This window comes from Pieris napi, chromosome 22 (assembly GCF_905475465.1).
Source record: "Pieris napi chromosome 22, ilPieNapi1.2, whole genome shotgun sequence".
NCBI classification, from domain to species: domain Eukaryota; kingdom Metazoa; phylum Arthropoda; class Insecta; order Lepidoptera; family Pieridae; genus Pieris; species Pieris napi.
Window position 1 is genome coordinate 2,882,540 of NC_062255.1, and position 19,001 is coordinate 2,901,540.

At 35.1% G+C, this 19,001-nt stretch overlaps 2 protein-coding genes across 6 annotated transcripts in view; one reads left to right on the forward strand and one right to left on the reverse strand.

Moving 5' to 3' along the window:
- LOC125060746 (ATPase family AAA domain-containing protein 2-like) overlaps positions 1 to 15,092 on the reverse strand; it is a 28,064-nt gene extending 12,972 nt beyond the window's left edge. For 2 of the 5 annotated variants that reach the window (XM_047665785.1, XM_047665783.1), the window contains exons 1-17: positions 14,574 to 15,092; positions 14,109 to 14,187; positions 13,375 to 13,459; positions 12,776 to 12,903; positions 12,233 to 12,408; positions 11,037 to 11,132; positions 10,589 to 10,752; positions 9,726 to 9,802; positions 9,201 to 9,323; positions 8,623 to 8,703; positions 7,681 to 7,771; positions 6,983 to 7,076; positions 4,866 to 5,144; positions 3,930 to 4,066; positions 2,936 to 3,147; positions 1,121 to 1,227; positions 285 to 451 (exon numbers count right to left, since the gene is read on the reverse strand). In XM_047665785.1, coding sequence (XP_047521741.1) covers positions 285 to 451; positions 1,121 to 1,227; positions 2,936 to 3,147; positions 3,930 to 4,066; positions 4,866 to 5,144; positions 6,983 to 7,076; positions 7,681 to 7,771; positions 8,623 to 8,703; positions 9,201 to 9,323; positions 9,726 to 9,802; positions 10,589 to 10,752; positions 11,037 to 11,132; positions 12,233 to 12,408; positions 12,776 to 12,903; positions 13,375 to 13,459; positions 14,109 to 14,187; positions 14,574 to 14,666 — 2,189 coding nt within the window. In that variant the 5' untranslated portion in view covers positions 14,667 to 15,092. The remainder of the gene's footprint in view (positions 1 to 284; positions 452 to 1,120; positions 1,228 to 2,935; positions 3,148 to 3,929; positions 4,067 to 4,865; positions 5,145 to 6,982; positions 7,077 to 7,680; positions 7,772 to 8,622; positions 8,704 to 9,200; positions 9,324 to 9,725; positions 9,803 to 10,588; positions 10,753 to 11,036; positions 11,133 to 12,232; positions 12,409 to 12,775; positions 12,904 to 13,374; positions 13,460 to 14,108; positions 14,188 to 14,573) is intronic. The other 3 variants (XM_047665784.1, XM_047665787.1, XM_047665786.1) reach the window with 3 other exon arrangements.
- Positions 15,093 to 15,201: 109 nt separating this feature from the next.
- LOC125060959 (BLOC-1-related complex subunit 6) lies at positions 15,202 to 16,384 on the forward strand. Its single transcript, XM_047666092.1, has one exon. The coding sequence runs from the start codon at positions 15,392 to 15,394 to the stop codon at positions 16,118 to 16,120; it is 729 nt and encodes a 242-aa protein (XP_047522048.1). The 5' UTR covers positions 15,202 to 15,391; the 3' UTR covers positions 16,121 to 16,384.
- The last annotated feature ends 2,617 nt before the right edge of the window (positions 16,385 to 19,001 follow it).

The following is a 19,001-nucleotide window of genomic DNA, read 5'->3' on the forward strand; positions in this document are numbered from 1 at the left end:
TATTGATTTAAATTGAATATTTAAATCAATATTTATTGATTATAATTCAGACGCACATATAAAATTCGCACTTGTATAATGAAAACAAAATGAAAACACGTGTTTTAAATGTAGAAACTCAAAGCATGTGGATAAATAAATACAGTGAACAGAGGCGGCGTGCTTTCTTTCAATTTTGTGTCACGGTGCGCGCGCATCGTAAAATTTCATAACGCGCCTAAAGAAGTATAACTTAAAAAAAAGTGAATAAAAAATCATATGAATCCTGAACTATTTCTATATACCTGTTGTTATCCATAGGAGGCAGTAGATTAGCCGCACTTTGTACTTGCACCGAGAACAACGGCCGACAGTAATGGGGCAAACGACGAGCTGATGCGGGACTGCTTCTGGAGCCAGCCGCCACTAAACCGTCCATTGCTGTTTCTAAGTCTGTTTGAGTTACTTCTATCTGAAAAGCGGAGATAAAGACTAATTGAAATCAATGTATTATTATAACTAATGTACAAATATATACGCGAATAAGGGGTTTATCATACAAACTAAATATACATGTTGCGCTCTTTTAACTCTTTCGTCTCTTTCTCTCAAATTCACTTTCCACTGTGATGAAAAGAGACATATGAAAGATTTAGTAGTGTTAAACTAATTTTAATTCGACAACCTAATATATTTATATTTTTTGTTTGTCGAGTAATAAAAGACTTATCATATACAGCTACTTTGTGATGGGAGACTCCAACCATGAATTTAATAATTAAATTAAATATTAAAAACATTTAATAATAAAGATTCAGAGTTTGTTTAATTTGTGCTTCTCTCGAGAGCTGCAGGGTCAAATATAATTGCTATTTTTGTGCCACAATCACATTAAGCCGGAAGAAACCGAACGTCAAATAAAGAATATGACAAAAAAGGTTTGTACACAACGTTTAATAAAAGTGTTTTAAACACTTTTTGTAAGACCCTCTTCATATCAAAAATACAAGTAGATTCTTCTAAAAAAGCCTTTTTTCTTGGAACTGAACGACTGAATTTTTTATCCATATCTTCGGACCCAGACATCATTTTTACAAGAAAAAAAAGTTAAAATGAAGGTAGTAACAAAACTTTTCCTCACATTTTTGGGATCAATGACCAGAGCGTGTTCGCTCTCATACACCTGCGGATATACTCTTCTCAAAGCCTTTAGGACTGCTTCAGAACATAACGCTTTCAAATCTGAACCTGAAATAGAAATATTATTTTAATTTAACTTTTGCGTTATTTTTTATTAATAATGCACAACATTTTAATAAAAAAAAAAGATAATATTTACAATTTTTAGATTAAAAGTCAAAACGGATTACACCATATATACAATGAACATAATGAACTAACAAAGACAATCTACTACTAATTTGCTTGCCGAGGTGTGTGTGTGCGCGCCATGTCTGTGTATAATTTGTGTGTGTGCGCTAAGAAAAACCGGAACTCTTTCCCGATAAAACCGGAAAATTTGTAAGAAAAATAAAGTGTGGCACTCGGGGACTGCGGTAAAGCTATTGCATAGCATTTTTTATCAAAAATTAAAAAAAAAATTCAAAAATCATTTATTCACGTAGGTAACACAATGTACACTTGCGATTCGTCATTAAAGAAATAAATATTAATGCTTCTAATTTTACATTTACTGCCAGTTCTCAAATCAAGGGCGTAGAATGGAAGAGAAGAACTGGCAATAAACTCTCCGCCACTCTTTTTAATCGCCATGTTTTTTTTTTACACAACGTTTGTAAGGAGCTGCAACCATTACACCATGTTCCACATGACATTTTAAGTAATTAATAATAATAACATAAATTAAAAACAAAGACTTGTCCCCTATCAGCAGGAGGCATGGTGAAATAGGAGCACGCACTTACATTCTCGTGGGAACAACACGCAAACACATAGTCGAAATAGTTAATATCACCGCATACACGAATTCAAGTACGACCAGTCACCACAAGTAGCACCCGTTCACGAGTATGACGCATGGCCAGCCATCGGCCCCCTCGCCATATTTTAGGGAGAGAGACAACCCGACGCATGGACGCCGCCACAAGCAATGACATTTAAGCGAGCATGACGATCCTTGAAATGTGGACTTGGCTACATAAGAAAATAATAATAATACTGAAATAATTCGATACCACATGGATCACGGTTTGTTCCCACTTTACATTAAAACAGTCGTGGATGTTGACGATCGCCCCAGAGTCAACTTATGCAATTATAATTATTTATTTATGCAGTATTTTTTCCTTTGATATTAATACAATCTACCACTCTACCAGACTTACACGCATATATAGTCTGTCTCACTCTAACGCGTACCGGCTGCACCGGCCGCGGTTACACTACGTCACCGATCTCGTCAGAGAGATGTGAATAAGCAGTATGCGCTCTGTCCCACTCTAACGCACCTGCGCTACGTCACCGATAACGCCAGACCGATGTGAGACGCAGTATGCCTTCTGTCCCGATCTAACGCGTAGTAGCCGCACCTACATATCGCCATTTTTGTTACGGAATTCCTTGATTCGGTCGCCGCGCTCAAAACCCGGTATAAAATCTATGCAATAGCTTAAAACACGTCGTCGACTCTTTGGGTCTAAGGGAGCGTTCACGTCATGAAATTTTTGGAGATTATTGACCCCCCCCCCATGTTACGCGCCGTAACGTTTTTCTGTAACCAATAGTTAAACGTTTCGTGAGTATCCAGTGACTCTTTATATACCTAAAAGTTATCATGATGTGGTGTAAAGTAATGGAAAGTCGAAAATAATATTAATAAACGCGGAATTCAATCCCCATCCCGCATCGTAACGTTTTACAAAAGGACCCCCCCCCCCTTCCAAAATTCGTTACGTAATACTGAAATGTGGACATACACAGAAAGTGCACTCCATACCTCCATATCCATTAGTGACCTCTGCGATATAGTTCAAAGTGTCATCGTTGGGTCGTGGGGTCCAATCTCTCGTGTATATCTCCAATATGTCCCGTCTAGCTGGCGCATGGGGCGGAGGGAAATGCAATTCTCGATCAAAACGACCCGCGCGACGTAAAGCGGGGTCGACCGCATCCAGTCGGTTAGTTGCTCCTATTACTACCACCTCACCTCTGTAAAGTAAAAAGAATGACTAATATGATAACAACAGGTACGATAGATTCCATTGCTGGCTATCTTGTCTAAAAGAATTATGACAAACAGATTTATTGTAGCTATCGTACACATTTCTACATGTTTACGGATGGGCCGTAAGGGTAAGATTAAAAAATGAGACTTGAGTCTGACTCCCGTACGTCAAAGTATTGGATTTTGACATATAGTCCGGTCAATATTAACATTTAAAATAACAAAAATTCCCGGTGAGCCATATATGGGTGGAGCTATAATGGAGGTATAATGGTGGCTTTAACCATTACAAATAAAGTAATAAAATTCCCCATCTATCCTATGTGTGCTACAAAAGTTATTCGGGGTCAAAGGTCAATATTCGAAATCGGTAAGTTTTATCAAAAAAAACCACAAACCAAAGTTGTAGATTTTGGAACTGTCTACAAAAATCTCTCCGGGATTCTTTGTTATTTGACCACTATTTGTATGTCTAAATTGACTGGACTAATACAGGTCATGGTTCGCGTTAAATCTCATTACTGAAGCTCACCCTTAGACTTAAAAACATCATAGAACAATTAATTAACTTAATTTATTACATTAATCTTCGCTTTTTAAACGTCGATTTAAAGCTCTTCAAACAAATAGATATATTTTTTCGATTATATACGTTAGCGAAATTTTATTCAAATGTACAGCGAAGGAAGACATCGTGTCAGGCCTAAGACCGAAAAGTCGACGGCGTGTTTTTTTTACTCTACACAGAAATTTTTTTTTACTCTACCTCTCACAAACTCCGTCCATTTCAGCCAATAAAGTCCCCACAACACTTGTATGCACTTGTTCCTGTCTGACACTTCGTACTGGAGCCAACGCGTCTATCTCGTCGAAGAATATTATCGATGGCTTCATCTTGTTCGCCTGCGAATATATGCTGTTAATTTACACAAAAATATAAATTTTTATTGTATTCTTAGATAAATGGTAATGCAGGCGAGAACGCCGTTATGGGCCTGTCGAATTTTCAAATAAGATTGATATAAAAGCTAGACCGAATCAAGAAATTCCGTAACGAAAATAAAAACGATTACGTAATATATGTGCGGCAAATACACGTTAGAGCGGGACAGAAGACATACTGCGTATTCAGATCTCTCTGACGAGATCGGTGACGTAGCGTAAGCGCGGCCGGTGCAGCCGGTACGCGTTAGAGTGAAACAGTATAGGCGTGTTAGTCTTAATCTGGTAGAGTGGTAGATTGAATTAATATTTAAAAAAAACTTGAATTTATATCAAAGAAAATATCAAAAAAGCAGTCCCTGAGTGCCACACGTTTCTTTTTATTTGGCAGACGACAAATGTGATTACAATAATATCTTACGGTCGATAAATATCGCGATCCAATATCACGATACCTGTCTAAATATATATTGAATCAACTGGTCGTACTACACTTTCAATAGAATATATTCCCGTTGCTATTTGTTTAAAAACAGGAAGAAGGCTCACCTAATGTTAACTGACACTCACATTGGAAAAGGGCTCGCACTTGCGTTGCCGGCCTTTTAAGAATTAGTACGCTCTTTTCTTGAAGTACCCTAAATTGGTTTGAAAATACTTTAGTGGGCAGCTGGTTCCACAAAGTGGTAGTTCGTAGAAAAACTGCCTTAAAAAACTCAGTGTATAAAATGTATAAAATCCTAACGACATAAGAACTCACCTGTTGAAACAAAAGCTTCAAATGCCTCTCACTCTCTCCAACCCACTTCTTCAAACAGTCAGCGCCTTTTCGCATAAAAAACGCAACTTTTCTTCCCCCCAGAAGGCTGCATTCATTTGCTAGAGCTCTTGCTAAAAGCGTTTTGCCTGTTCCAGGTGGTCCATGGAACAGAACGCCCTTCGCCGGCCGCGTTTTGAACTTTTGGAATAAATCTGGATACATGAGGGGAAATAGAACCATTTCCCGGAGGCATTTTATGTGTTCTTCTAGGCCTCCAACCTGGAAAAATATTTAGAATTAAGTTATGTGCCAGCCCTGCACCTAACAATATACAATTTCTGCTGGCGAAGGAGGCCACCGGCGTCGCTTCACTATCGTACTTAGTTTTAAGAATTCATTCTATAAGCATCGCGCTTAAGAGTAGCATTGTTAATTTGTAATTTTATAGTAAATTAGTTCTTAGTAAATTGGTTTTTTTGGAGTGCACCGGCGGGTGAAACATAATTATTAAACTTTTGTGAATTTTTCAACAAACAAGGTCTATTGATAATTAATTTTGTCATAACGAGGGCGGACTTCTCGGTTGTAAGCAATCTCTTTCAGGCAATCATCTACATCGTTCGTAGATAGTAAATAATGAGAAAGGTAATTTATGTGATCGATTTCGGGCGTTGTCATGCGATTTTTTTGGGACTTTCATTTTATCAAAATACAAATATTATTATTTATTTATTTTTAGTTTTTAGGTAACTTAATGAACTTATGAACGTCAGTAAAACAATTAATACTTCTAAATTTACTTTATTATTTAGGGCGTAGACAAGAAGAACTAACAATAAACTCTTAGTCACTCAAAGTTCACCAATTTTTTGTTTACATAACGTTTATAAGCACAACCATTGTAAAGGTTATAAACTGTATAAAAATAATGCATCTATATATATAAAAATGAAACCCGTTTTCCGTTGTCACGACATAACATTAAAACGGCTTGACCGATTTGTCTGATTCTTTTTTTATAATATTCCTTGAAGTACGAGGATGGTTCTTACGGAGAGAAAATTTAAAAAAAATTGAGTGAAAAAGTCTAAAAACAACACTTTTCTATATTTCCATACAAAATATTCGTAATAATATTTAAAGGCAATTTGAACTTTAATACCATATCATAAAGTTCAAGTGTTAGTGGAGGGGTTCCGGGCCTAGCATGGGGGGTGGACAGGAGGCCTCTACTGGGCGTGCTACAGGGCGAGGACGCTACTCTCGATAACATTGTGAGAGTAGCAGTTACAAGCTCGGACAGTGACAGCATGTGGGAAATCTTCCAGAGATTCTGTGAAGCCGTCATGCACCAAAAGGAAGAGGCGGAGAGGGCCAGGGAGGATGATCCTGCAGCCCACCCGCGTCGCCGTAGGAGACCACAGCGCCGCCGTTGCACCGTGCAACCCCGTGTGTAATCCTGGGCACGCAGTTGCTCCAGCGGGGGAACAGGGGTTCATGCGTCGAAAAGAAGGGATGCTGACGCATTCCTGCAAGCATCGTACCCGACCTCCCCCAGCTTTATAAACAGGGTGAATTGGCCGATGTGAAAGGCCCTTGCTGTGCCAAGGTCAATTCCACATCATTCGTGGCCGTAGAGGACCGTGATACTAACGGCCGATCGCGTGGCTGGATGCGGACAAGGCTACGCTGTTACCGTGTCCTGCCCCGGGCGATTGCTGGTGGCGCCGTGGGGTTTTAGTGGGTATGCACTGTTGTGCGAGTCCCACATAACCCTTCCCCACCAAGGCCAACCGTGCCGCGGGAGGGTATGCGTAACGCATTTCCCCACGAAAAAAAAAAAAAAAAGGGGGGAAGGTAAATTTTTATTTTTTGACATACATATTGTATTTGTTGTATTATTATCAACTTTCTTTAATTAAAATAAAGAATCGACTGTTAGGCGGTACGATGTTCGCCAGGCCAGCTAGTATATAAAACGCAAGAATCCGTAAAATTTACATATAGAAAGATCATTTACCGGTTTTAAAAAATCCCAATCGTATCAAAACATAGAAATCAAAGAGAACAGTTTGACAATAATTCGTATAAAAAATTAAATATAACATAAAACGTACCGATGAAAAGCGCACGCTACCATCTACTTCAATAGGCTGGATATCTCTTAGAGCTCTGTCAGTCTTCTTATCATCCGTGGACCTTGTCTTTTGTCTGCAATATTAATAAAATAACACATATTTTTACATCAATACCAGTATAGGAAGCCAGCAGTTCTTTATCAGACAGCAAACACTAAAACCCTTTCGTTATTTTTACCTTTGCATTGATTTTTATTGTATTTTTGAAGTGAAACTTCTTTAGGCGCATGAGGGTAAATTTTTTACGGATGAAACGCAATAATTATAATATTAAAGTCACGAAGATGTGCAGCGTTTTTTTCGAATAAAAGGGAGAGAGCGATTGAGTGAGAGAGAAGGGCGAAATACCTTATGGAAATTCTATATATAATTTAATAATCTATTTTTATCTATTTAAATTTCGTAATTAGAGAATTTATGAAATATTAGTACTTTATATTTTATGCAAAATAATTTATTGAAATCTCAAATGACGAATTGTAAATTAAAATTCCACGACTTGTCGAAATAAGATTGCTTTAATTAATTTTGAGATATTTATCATCTATATTAGATGTGAAAAAAAGAATTCTCTTAGTCGTCTCACGATAAAATTATATCGCAATATTTTTTAATTAATTTTCATTGTTTAAAGATTGAGAGCTGTTCAGTTGAATATCTATTGTTCGAGTTCTCACCTCCCCTTAGTCTTATTCTTCATGGACACGTTGAGTTCTTCCGTATCAGAGCTGGTGCTGCTAGTGCTACTACTCGACGAAGGTGACTGAGCTGTAAAAAAATATTCTAGTTCACTATCTCTAATCTGGTCAGGTGGTCTGACGGATTCAAAAAGACAGGGGGAGAATTTTGCATAGACTTAGCGAAGGGGAAAATGGAGTGATGTAGAGACGGACTTTACACATTAAGATATCCTTACAAGTAAGGATTTTTTATATAAGTATATCAATTAATTTTATTTAAATTGTTAATTAAAGGACTAAATAGGCTTTTTATATTAATCATTTATCTCTAATAAATTATACTATAGCAATAAGCCACCCAAAAAAACTTTCTTTGCTCAACGCTTTTTCTCTTTTAGATACCCATTTATCTTTAATCACTTTCTCAAAAACAACATTTTCATCTTTATTATTTTATACGAAATTATTTAATACAAAAGCAGTGCTAGAAAGGTGTAGTGTTGTGCACTTTTTGATTTAAATGCGAAATCTACTACCCTGCAGAAATTGCAATATAACATTGGATTTTTACAAATACTACTAATTGCGTCTCCTTGTTTATCAACTTGCTGTAAATAATTTTGCGTTTATATATTAAACTTTATAATTAAGAATCACATTGTCAGAAGGCTCGCAAGTTTTATATCCTAAATATCAAATAGCCATTACTAAATTTCATACATCTATATATATAAAAAAAAATATATTCTTTATCTATTTATCTATATCAAAATTAACTATCACTATATGTTAATGTAAATATAAAAATTTTGTATGTTATTACCAATTTCTGTTTCTTATGTTTCGCTATTAAAATAACAAATTTTCGGTTTAGAACTGGAATATAACTTAATAAAAAAAATGTTATATTTAAATAAAAAAAATTTTAAAAGTACTTACATCGTATCGTTTTCCTACGTAACAATTTCGGATTTCTCTCTCTTAATGAATACGGTTTTTTTCTTATTGTAAATGAATTACCTGTAAACACAGCCTTTTTAAATATTCAAATATGTGAATAAAATACAAAAATTTACACTATTTTAAGTCTGAAAGTTACATAATTTGTCTTCATTTATTTTATTTTTCTCCCAATCTGATGAAAATAAATTATTATATTATTGGTAAAGCACACGATCGATTCATGATGCTGGTACAATGTTGAATTTAGCCAAGTGAACGCAGCTTGTTGAATTTTGGAAGATCTAATAATAATAATTCGTTATTATTATTAATCTATTATAAGCCGGTGCATGACGTGTTGATGGTTGGATGCTGGCTCACAATTTTTTAATGCCAATTATATAGGCCTCATATATCTGTATTCTTTCCTCTTTTAGACAAGCAGCCGTTTTGCCTGACCTCTATATTACTGTTTGGTTTCCTCACGATATTTTCCTTTACCATTGGGAGTTTAAACGCACGTGTCCGTACTGACAGGTTAATATACAAAATTTGTCAAAATCTTAGATACGTACCTCGTCCGCGTGTCTGTCGCGGTGTTATTTGAACGAAAGCTGGTTTGGGCTTGCGCGTGCGCTTCGAACGTCGTGGCCGGAACGCTAACTCACTACCGGACTCAGATGACGATGTTTCCGATACTGAAAAATTTAGTATTAGTAGTGCTTTTAGTAATGTTTCTGACAGAAAATATATTAAAATTTGTCTAGAAGCTGATTAATAATTAATTTTTTATAGAGAATTTCGTGATACGGTTTATTTTTGACAGCCTGTTGTGGATTCTGTGTTAATGTAATGTCTTGAAAAAAAATATTATGAAGAAAAAAAACATTATACTTTGCAGTTTCTGACAACCATTTTTATGAACATACATATCGTTCAGCAAAAAATTCATCTATTTTGTACTGAATTTAATAATTGTCAGTAATGGGAGAACCATTATATTAAAAGATATTTTCGTCCATTATTTTCAATATGTTAAGCATAGTAAAAATTGTGAAAATTACGGTAATAAATCAATAAACTTATGAATTTATATTTACCAGACTCTTGCTGACTATCTTTCTTCTGCTGTGTTCTTCCTTTACCGCGAGCACCACGGACTGGTTTTTGTTGATTGCTGTAATATTAACACAATTATTAAGAAAACGTTTCTCCAAAGCGTCCCATAGCTCTCGTGTATAATGGCAAGTTTTGCGACCTCTTCATTTTCTCTTTGATTTTCTTATTGGATGATTACATCAACGGTAATTATTTACCAAGCTATTGCATAGATTTTATCGCGTGCTTTGAGCGCGGCGATTTAATCAAGAAAATCCGTAACAAAAAAAACTAACACACGATGACGTAATATAGGTGCGGCCAATACGAGTTAGAGCGGGACAGAGCGCATACTGCGTATTCACATCTCTCTGACGAGATCGGTGCAGCCGGTACGCGTTGGAGTGAGACAGACTATATAGGCGTGTTAGTCTGAGTCTGGTAGAGAAGTAGATTGAATTAATGTCAAAGAAAAAAAATACTGTATAAATAAATAAGTATATTACAAAAGTAACGGACTACTTCTACCTACGCAGCCCTTGTCTTTGAAATATATTTATTAAAACTAAATCCGTCTAATTACACTCTTAAGTTACTTTCATCTCATTCTCTCAAATTGCGTTTACGCTGTGATGAAAAGAGATAAATATTTTTGTTAATTAAGGAGGTTAATTATAAATATATTAAAATTTTAGATAAGTTATATAAATAAAAGTTACTTTTTCTTTTTTATATTAAACTTCAAAACAAATATATATGGTATAAATTAATCGTAAATAAGTAACTTTTTTTAATTTTTATTCTAAACTTTCTAAACAGGTCATTTCACATCTGGTGTGAAAAAACACACCTGAACAAAACATACCTATCACTATCCTCATTGTTTTCAGTCTCTTTCGTCTCCTTCTCCTCTTCTTTAACCCGAGTGTCTGACGTATCCATCTTCTCTTCTGATTTAACTGGCTCTGGCGGCTTTTTCTCAATAACGGTTTGATTATTCTCATGTTCTGATTCAGATCCGGATGCATCCTAAGAAATATTTGATTCTATTAAAAGATATTCCCCTTTCAAATCCGTAGGGCTTATATCGCAAACTTGGATATGTCGTATGATAAAATAAAAATATATATTTACTATGGAACATAAGATACATGTATCACTTATTCCACCAGAATGGATTTCTATCTTGTATGAAACGTGAATATCCTTTTTCAAAGATTTGAAAATTATTTCAGAATAATTTAATATTGGTTTTATTTTGTTAATGTGTGTATGATAAAAGGGCTATTTCATTTATATACATTATGACAAACCTTAATATTTTTGCCTCTACCCGACGTTCTCCGCTGTCGAGACAACTGTGTATCTTCATCTGTTATTGGTGGTGCGGTAGATCTTCTTGACTGATTCTGAAATTTTAAACATAAATATCAGTACACTGCTTCATAATCCCTGTCATGATAGAAGAGAATATGTAAAACACAAACTAACAACAAATGAAGAAAGCCCTGGCTGTATTCATATATTTGTTATAACATAATATACATATATTTATTAAAAGATATAATATACTAGCAGACTCGGCCAAGCGTTGCTGTGGCTAAGGTTTTGTTATATTACACTGTAGTAAACTATTCAAGGGAAACGGTAGGAGAACACCAGTCATGGGGACCACCGTACTTTTTTGGTGGTTATGCCATTAAATTGTAGCTTATGTGAAACTTTCAACACAGCGCCATCTGTTAGAATTGTGACTATCAAATAATAAACAAATATTTTGCAATAAAATAATATTGCGGGTATAAATTGAGATGTAAGCTATCCTATCTTTTAAGTTGGATCAAACTACACACGGAAAATTTGATTGATATCGGTTCGGTAGTTTACGAGCCCATAGCGGACAAACAACGTGACACGTAATTAATATATATTAAGATATTGCATTTTCTACAGTTTAAGTTATATACAAAATACATACATGCCAATTATCATTAACATAACTTTTACAAAAAATAATAAACATTTCCTACTACAAATTTTAGTTTTTGTTTGAAATTTCCTATTTAAAAATACTTATTCCCAATAGGTGCTTAACAACGCTTTTTTTAACAAACAGCCCACTACAGGTATATATCAATATATACATTTAAATGCTACTTCCAGAAATGGTGACATACCTCTAAAAATTACAGAATTATATGAAATTCATACTATTCTCCGAGTTGAAATATACTAAAATCGAGATGTCCTGGTATAACTTTTAGTTAACGAGAAATTTAACGACAAAAGCCTTACGAAATAGAAAGCACCCGCTTGGAAGCATACATAGATCATCTTACTCAAGTATTATGCAATCTGGATAACCTTCTTTTTTTAACACATACTTATACATTAACAGTAAATAAGGAAAGTACATATTAGTAAATAAGAATAATATATATACAAAATATATAAAACAATGCAAAAATGATTATCGCAAACTGTATAAAATCACTATAAAAGATCTTACCAATTTCCTCTTATTAACCCGAGCCTCATCACCCGAAGTGAATTCATCAGATGAACTGGTTGTTGTAGGAAACCCATAGAGGTCAGGATATCCTTTCACTTTCAATTCATTTGTGATCCAGCTCTCATTGAAATTGTGGTGCAATAATTTCCGCTTACGGCAACTACGACGCACATCTATAAATTAAATAAATTATGTATTTTTTTTAAATGTAAAACAATAGTGGGCAAAACAATATATGTCAATAGCAAATCATCAAACAGGACTTATGAAAAAAAAAATTGTAGTACATCATTTTGCTCTATAAAAAAGTATTATATGTATAGCTTATGTTATCAGGGATAACACCCTTAATGGTGAAAGAATTTTTCAAATCAATCCTGTAGTTTTGGAGCCTATTCAATGCAAACAAACAAATAATCAAATAATTTTACATCAGTTAACAAACAAACAAAAATGAATGAAAAAATATTGTACAACCTCCATTAATCTTATTTATATTAATACCATGTATAAAACAGTTTGTATGAATGTACAACTTACTTTGCTGTATCGGTTTGTCTTCACTATCTTCACCATAATTTTTACGCACACCACCATTTCTTCTTATTTTCATACTCCTATTCGGAGTGTCATTGCCCTCGGTAAAAAATACACGCACCTGACGTGATCTATTGAGTGATAAAAGATTCATATTACTAACAAAGTTATCACCATTTTTCTATTAACTAATGGTGCATCAAATGATGTCTACAAAAAACACTTTTAAAAACAAATAATCTCAAAGTAAAGTTAAAAGGTTGTTTAACTAATAATCTTCGAAGATTACAGACAAAATATAGCTATTATGAATCAATTTATGTATTTATTACTTTGTTACATTAAAAGAAAAACGAATTAAATAAAAATTATAAGGGATGCAACTGGCGGCCTTATCACTAAAAAGCAAACTCTGGCAGGCAACCCTAGTAAGGAAAAAGAGTATGTATATGAAGTGTAGCAAGAAATTCTATCTAAGTGATGGCTGTAGTTAGGTCAAATTTTATTAGATGGTTAAGCCAGTAGCTGACCTAATATTATACAACCCTGTTTGAAAACATCGCAATTAATAGAAAATGCATTAATAAGCCTCCATACTTTACCTTCTGGAGTATTTCTCTGGCTCAGTATCGCTCTCTGGAAACATGATGCGAGGCATCTTAATGGCTCGGAGCCTACTCCGGTTATCTATACAGGAAAGTGGATTATTAAAGTTACAATTACAGATAAGTTACCTAAAATATTACAAAATAAGGTACTTTCTTTAGACCTCTTTTGCATTCTACTGGGATAAAAATAAACTTCCATGTCACATAGCCTGTAACATTCTTGTGTACATGTTTAACCTTTTAACCTTTCTGTCTGCTTACCATATCATAAGAGGGATGACTACTTAATTGCTGGCCAGTTTCCTACTCCAGATCAAGTAAATTAAATATATCTATCTATCTGGGCCAGGCAAAGTTAACTTAATTTTATCTTAATATATATAAATTACGTGTGACGTTGTTTGTCCGCTGCACACCGTGTGTAGTTTGATCCAACTTAAAAGATATGATAGCTTACATCTCAATTTTTTACCCGCAATATTATTTTATTGCAAAATATTTGTTTATTATTTGATAGTCACAATTCTAACAGATGGCGCTGTGTTTAAAGTTCCAACGTTTCACATAAACTACAATTTAATGGCACAAAAAAGCATGGTGGTCCCCATGACTTGTGTTCTCCTACAGTTTCCCTTGAATAGTTTGCTACTAGGTATGTAATATAACAAAAACCTTAGCCACAGCAACGCTTGGCCGGTCTGTTAGTAAATAAATATATTTTAACTTACACTTTGTTGGCCAACGTTGTATCTTCCTCTTAACTTTAATATGACTACTTCTTAATTCCCTCTGAGACCAATTGGAGGCCTGCAAATGTATACTGTATTACAATTTTGAAGCTATCGTATTCTCTCAATTGTCTATTGGCCAAACAAACGAAATTCTTCATTTAGACTTGACTACATTCATGCTTCAACATTCCAGTTGTTTAAAAAAGACAAGACCCACCCAGGTCTGCAAAAATTAAATGAATAACAAAAACCATAAAAATATATACACATAAAAAGCAATACTTTCTTACATGGCTTAAATTATTATGACAGCGCAAAAGCTTTAGCAACTTCGTGCATTACGAACATACCTACACATACTGGAGGAAATAAGGACAGGAAATAGTCATTCAAGAGGTATTTCTAGGAAAGCACAGTGCAAATTCCATGCACTAACATTCTGCATTAATGGGAACTCATCACCTTCTCATCTGATACACTGGCAGCTTCGTTTGGGGAGTAATTTTCATCCTCAACCTCCCCGTTCTCTCCGTTACTACGTCTGGTTTTAACCATTGCAGTAGGCGAGTTTACACACAAAATATCACCCTTAACACACACTTAACCTTTATCTAGCTTTTCTAAAATCGTTAAAGAAGCTCATACAGTTTGTTTTAATTCAGTATCAAGTGTTTAATAGAAACAAAATTGACAAAGACTGGTCGTTATCTTCCGCACATGTCGTAACTCGTAAGGCAGCGCCATGTTAAACGACTATGTTCACAGTGACGAGTCAAAAGTTAAATGAAAACGTAACAGAGATATTGTTAAAGCTTACCTCATTTCACGTTAAATTTCTGTTAGAAAATAACTTATAAACAAGCAGTTTTTAGCAATACCTATTTTAGCGATAAAATTCGACTCTACGTGACAAAATTACGATAGCCTTGCATTGTTTTTATTGAATACTGCCAAATTTTTCCCGCAATATTGACATATGTATTTAGATTTCAGACTGTAATACTTTGAAAACTTGACAGATATACATACAATAACATTACCGTCAGGTGTCAACTATCATGTGTCAATATAAATGACACTTATACTACACAAAAATATTAGTAATTTTGCAGAAATAAAATCAAAACCAAGAATCGTTTAAATGAGAAATATATAATTGAGAGATGAGAAAAATTATCACTGTTATGTTTTCATCATAGTGTGCAATGTAATGATTAATAATTGCAAAACATTCCTTTATTAGCTGAACAATTATTGTTGAAAAATTGTTATTTTAAACCATGTCTGATATTTCCGAGGCTTCGCCAACTGACTGTAAAGTTATCAGTGATGAAAAGTCCAATGTTAATGGGGATATTGATGACGACATGTCCGCTAAAATGACCGCATCTTACAGTGAAATATCGTTTCATTCAGACACTGGACAAAATGACGAAACGAAAGTAGCAGGTCCATCAAGACCCTATGATCTTCCATCAGAGAACCGAAGACAGGACAAAATACCCTTAGATATAGATGGGCATGTTCGGTATGTTGGTGATATGACCCATTATGTAGCAGATGATTTAGAGTTCAAGATAAAACTATCAAGCCCAGTAACAAAAAAGGGTGAAACACCTGTCTTTGGCAGTTCTAGTGCCTCACGATCAAGCACACCTTCTGGTAAACTATATAGGCAAATTCTAGCACCACAGATAGGACAGATAGATATAACAGTCCTTAATGACTTAGAACATGAAGCTCAAAAAATTGCGCAATCTGTTGATAATCTTATAGAGAACTTATCTAGCATTCTACATTCTAATTCATCACTAACAGCTGAAAACATGGATGTATATAAAGATGCTGTTGGGAAAACTTGTGATGCAATGGACAATAATATAAAAAGTATGTATACAATTCTGGCTAAAGGTGAAGAAGTGTCTCAAGCCATGATTCCTGTTCAGGCTCAAGCAAATAGAATCACTGAAATAAAGAGATTATTACAGATATTTGAAAGTTACTTTTAAGGATACACAATACCAAATTTAAGGATAGTCATTCAGTATTTTCATTTTTGGGTATTATTTTTAAGTTTTACAGAATTTTAACAGATTAGTATTTTTTTATAAATTAAAAATACATTTAATTGTTATTTGTATGAAGTTGTCTATTGTATTATAATTATTCATTAAGTTCTGTAGTACATTGATTTTCTTCAGATGTAATTCTAATAAAATTAGTATTTTAAAATATCAATTGTTGCTAAATAAATATAACTTAATCTTTGTGTCTGGAATTGTTTCACACTTAGTCCTAAAACTTTGCTACAGGAATGCAAGTCAAAAAAGACATGAAGGAATCCTGTAAATGGTTACATTAAGCCATTGTTTCCTTTAACAATTTATGCCTAAATTAGAATAAATAAAAGGCAACTATAATTAGGGTCCTAACTATAGTCGAAGCATTATGTACTGAAGCTTGGGTTTTAAATCATATTTATCTGTCTGTCTCGCTCGCACTTATAGATCTTATGAAGAGGTGTAATGATATGCTTAAGAATTGTAAAGTAACAAAAAATATATATTTATAAAAAAACAATAGCCCTTACTCGTAATAACCAATAAGGAGTTAGAGTGCTAAAGGTCACGATGACGCATAGACCCCGCGTGTGCAGGTAGCTAAGTATCGATGACGGGTTGCATTGCGTGCATACTCCTACTGTCACCTGCGTCCGACCATGCATGACCTACGCTTGCGTAGTCTTCGCGCATTGTGCCCCCGCCCATATCCACCGGCTACAGGTTCTTCAGTTCTCATGAATCGCGACCAGTGGGCCCTTCTACGTGAGGAACGTCGATCTCCACTACGACCTGGAGCTCCCTACCATAGCCCAATGGATGAAGTTAACGTCCAAACGCAACTTCGACAAAGCTAAAAACCATCCCAACCCGATGGTGCGTGAAAGCATCAATTACTACCCTTTCCCGACAAAAAAGGCTCGAAGGAGGCCACGCCTCATACTAACGGAACCGGATGATCCAATTACGATAGCTAATGACAAATTAAAAGGTCCTCGCTGAAATAAGACAAAACCTTTAAAGAATAGAATGTTTTAATAAGCTAAATTAACAGTAAAATATTTGGTTACATTTTGATACATTGACAAAAGTTAGTGTCTAAACAGATTGACAATGTCGTCAGTTTATAATAGTATCATGTAAGAAGTTTACAACAAAGAAGTTTACCTACATCATTTTCCCGCACTATTTTAAAATATAATCTTTTAATAATTCTGGTATTTTACGGACGCGGCCAGATCGACGAAGTGTTGGCTCCGGCGGTGATGATGATGGTAACTCGGTGCTAGATCTACGAAGTGTTGACTCCGGCGTTGGTGATGATGGTAGATCAGTCTCTAGCTCTCTGCTATTATCAAGTACCACAGGTCCCGTCTCATTAGATGAAGGAATTTCCAAGTTTTGGTCTTCTGTTTCCGTATGTGGTTCTGTGACGTTATGATAGTCATTATTTATTCGCAGATCTACCCCTTCTGAACCCAATGGTGCTAAATGACGATTGGACACCGTTGTTTCTCGGCCATCTGGGAACCGAATGTATGAATAATCAGGATTGCTGTGTATCAATTCAACCTCTTCTACTAATGGCTGATATTTATTTGTACGATTAAATTTCTTCATCAAGACTTGTCCAGAATTTGTAAGCCACGATGGAACAGAAGTGCCGTTAGTAGATCGTCTTGGGTGTCTAAACATTCTTTCATGTGGAGTGCAATTTATGGCTGTACAAAGTAAAGATCGAATTGAATGTAAGGCTTGTGGTAATACTTGCTCCCAATTTTCTACCGAAAGATTCTTCGTCTTCAGCGCCAAAAGAATCGTTCTCCAAAGAGTAGAATTCAATTTTTATATTTGACCATTACCTTGAGGGTTATAAGCTGTAGTTCTACTAGTGGCAATACCTCGAACATGTAAAAATTCCTGTACTTCGGCAGAGAGAAATGCTGTTCCGCGATCTGAATGAACGTAAGAAGGCATGCCGAATATCATAAACAAGTTGTTGAGGTGTTTAATCACTGTTTTCGAGCTCACATCCGAGCATGGGAAAGCAAACGGGAAACGTCAAAATTCGTCAATCACGGTAAGTATGAATTTGTTATTATTGTTTGTCGGAACGGGTCCTTTAAAATCTAAGCTAAGGCGTTCAAAAGCAGCCGTCGCTTTAACAAGTTTCCTCTGGTCATCAAAAGTATTTCGGAAGAATCTAGGTTTTACTTCAGAGCAGGTTTGACAATATTTTGTCATTGTTCTGACTACTTCAATGGAATTTAAAGACACAGTATGGAAGCTTTGAGAGTTGATCTTTGCAGTTTCTAGAGAGAGTGCTTGGTTGTAAGCTTGATCAAGTGTTAGATTTAAGTTTTCTAAAAGCCTTTGTCTGATTTTATGCGATGATATACCGGATATGAAAGCATCACGCACGCTATCGTTTTTGTTTGATTCTGCATCAACAGCCGCAAAGTCACAATCTTTAGAAAGTAGTTTCAAAGCTTTTAAATATATGTCGATACTTTCTTCTGGTCGTTGTTTCCTTGTTGCTAACATGTGTCTAGCAAAAATCAGATTTTTTGGTTTTACATACAGTTTTTGCAGTATTGTGATCGCTTCTTCGTAGTTCGTGGCTTCGCTTATATATGTGTAGATATTTGGTGATATATGATTTATCAAAAGCTGAAACTTTATGCTGTCCCATTTTTCTGGCGGAGGAACCGACTGTGCATCTGTTTCTGGAGCGGTCGGTTTCTGCACGAAAATGAAGCTTTCGAAAGTCTTATGCCAGTGTATCCATGCTTTCGTGCTATTTGACGGGTCGATATCAAATCTTTCAGGG

Coding starts and splice junctions, on each gene's coding strand:
- LOC125060959 (XM_047666092.1), top strand. CDS start 15,392: ATGTCTGATATTTCCGAGGCTTCGCCAACTGACTGTAAAGTTATCAGT.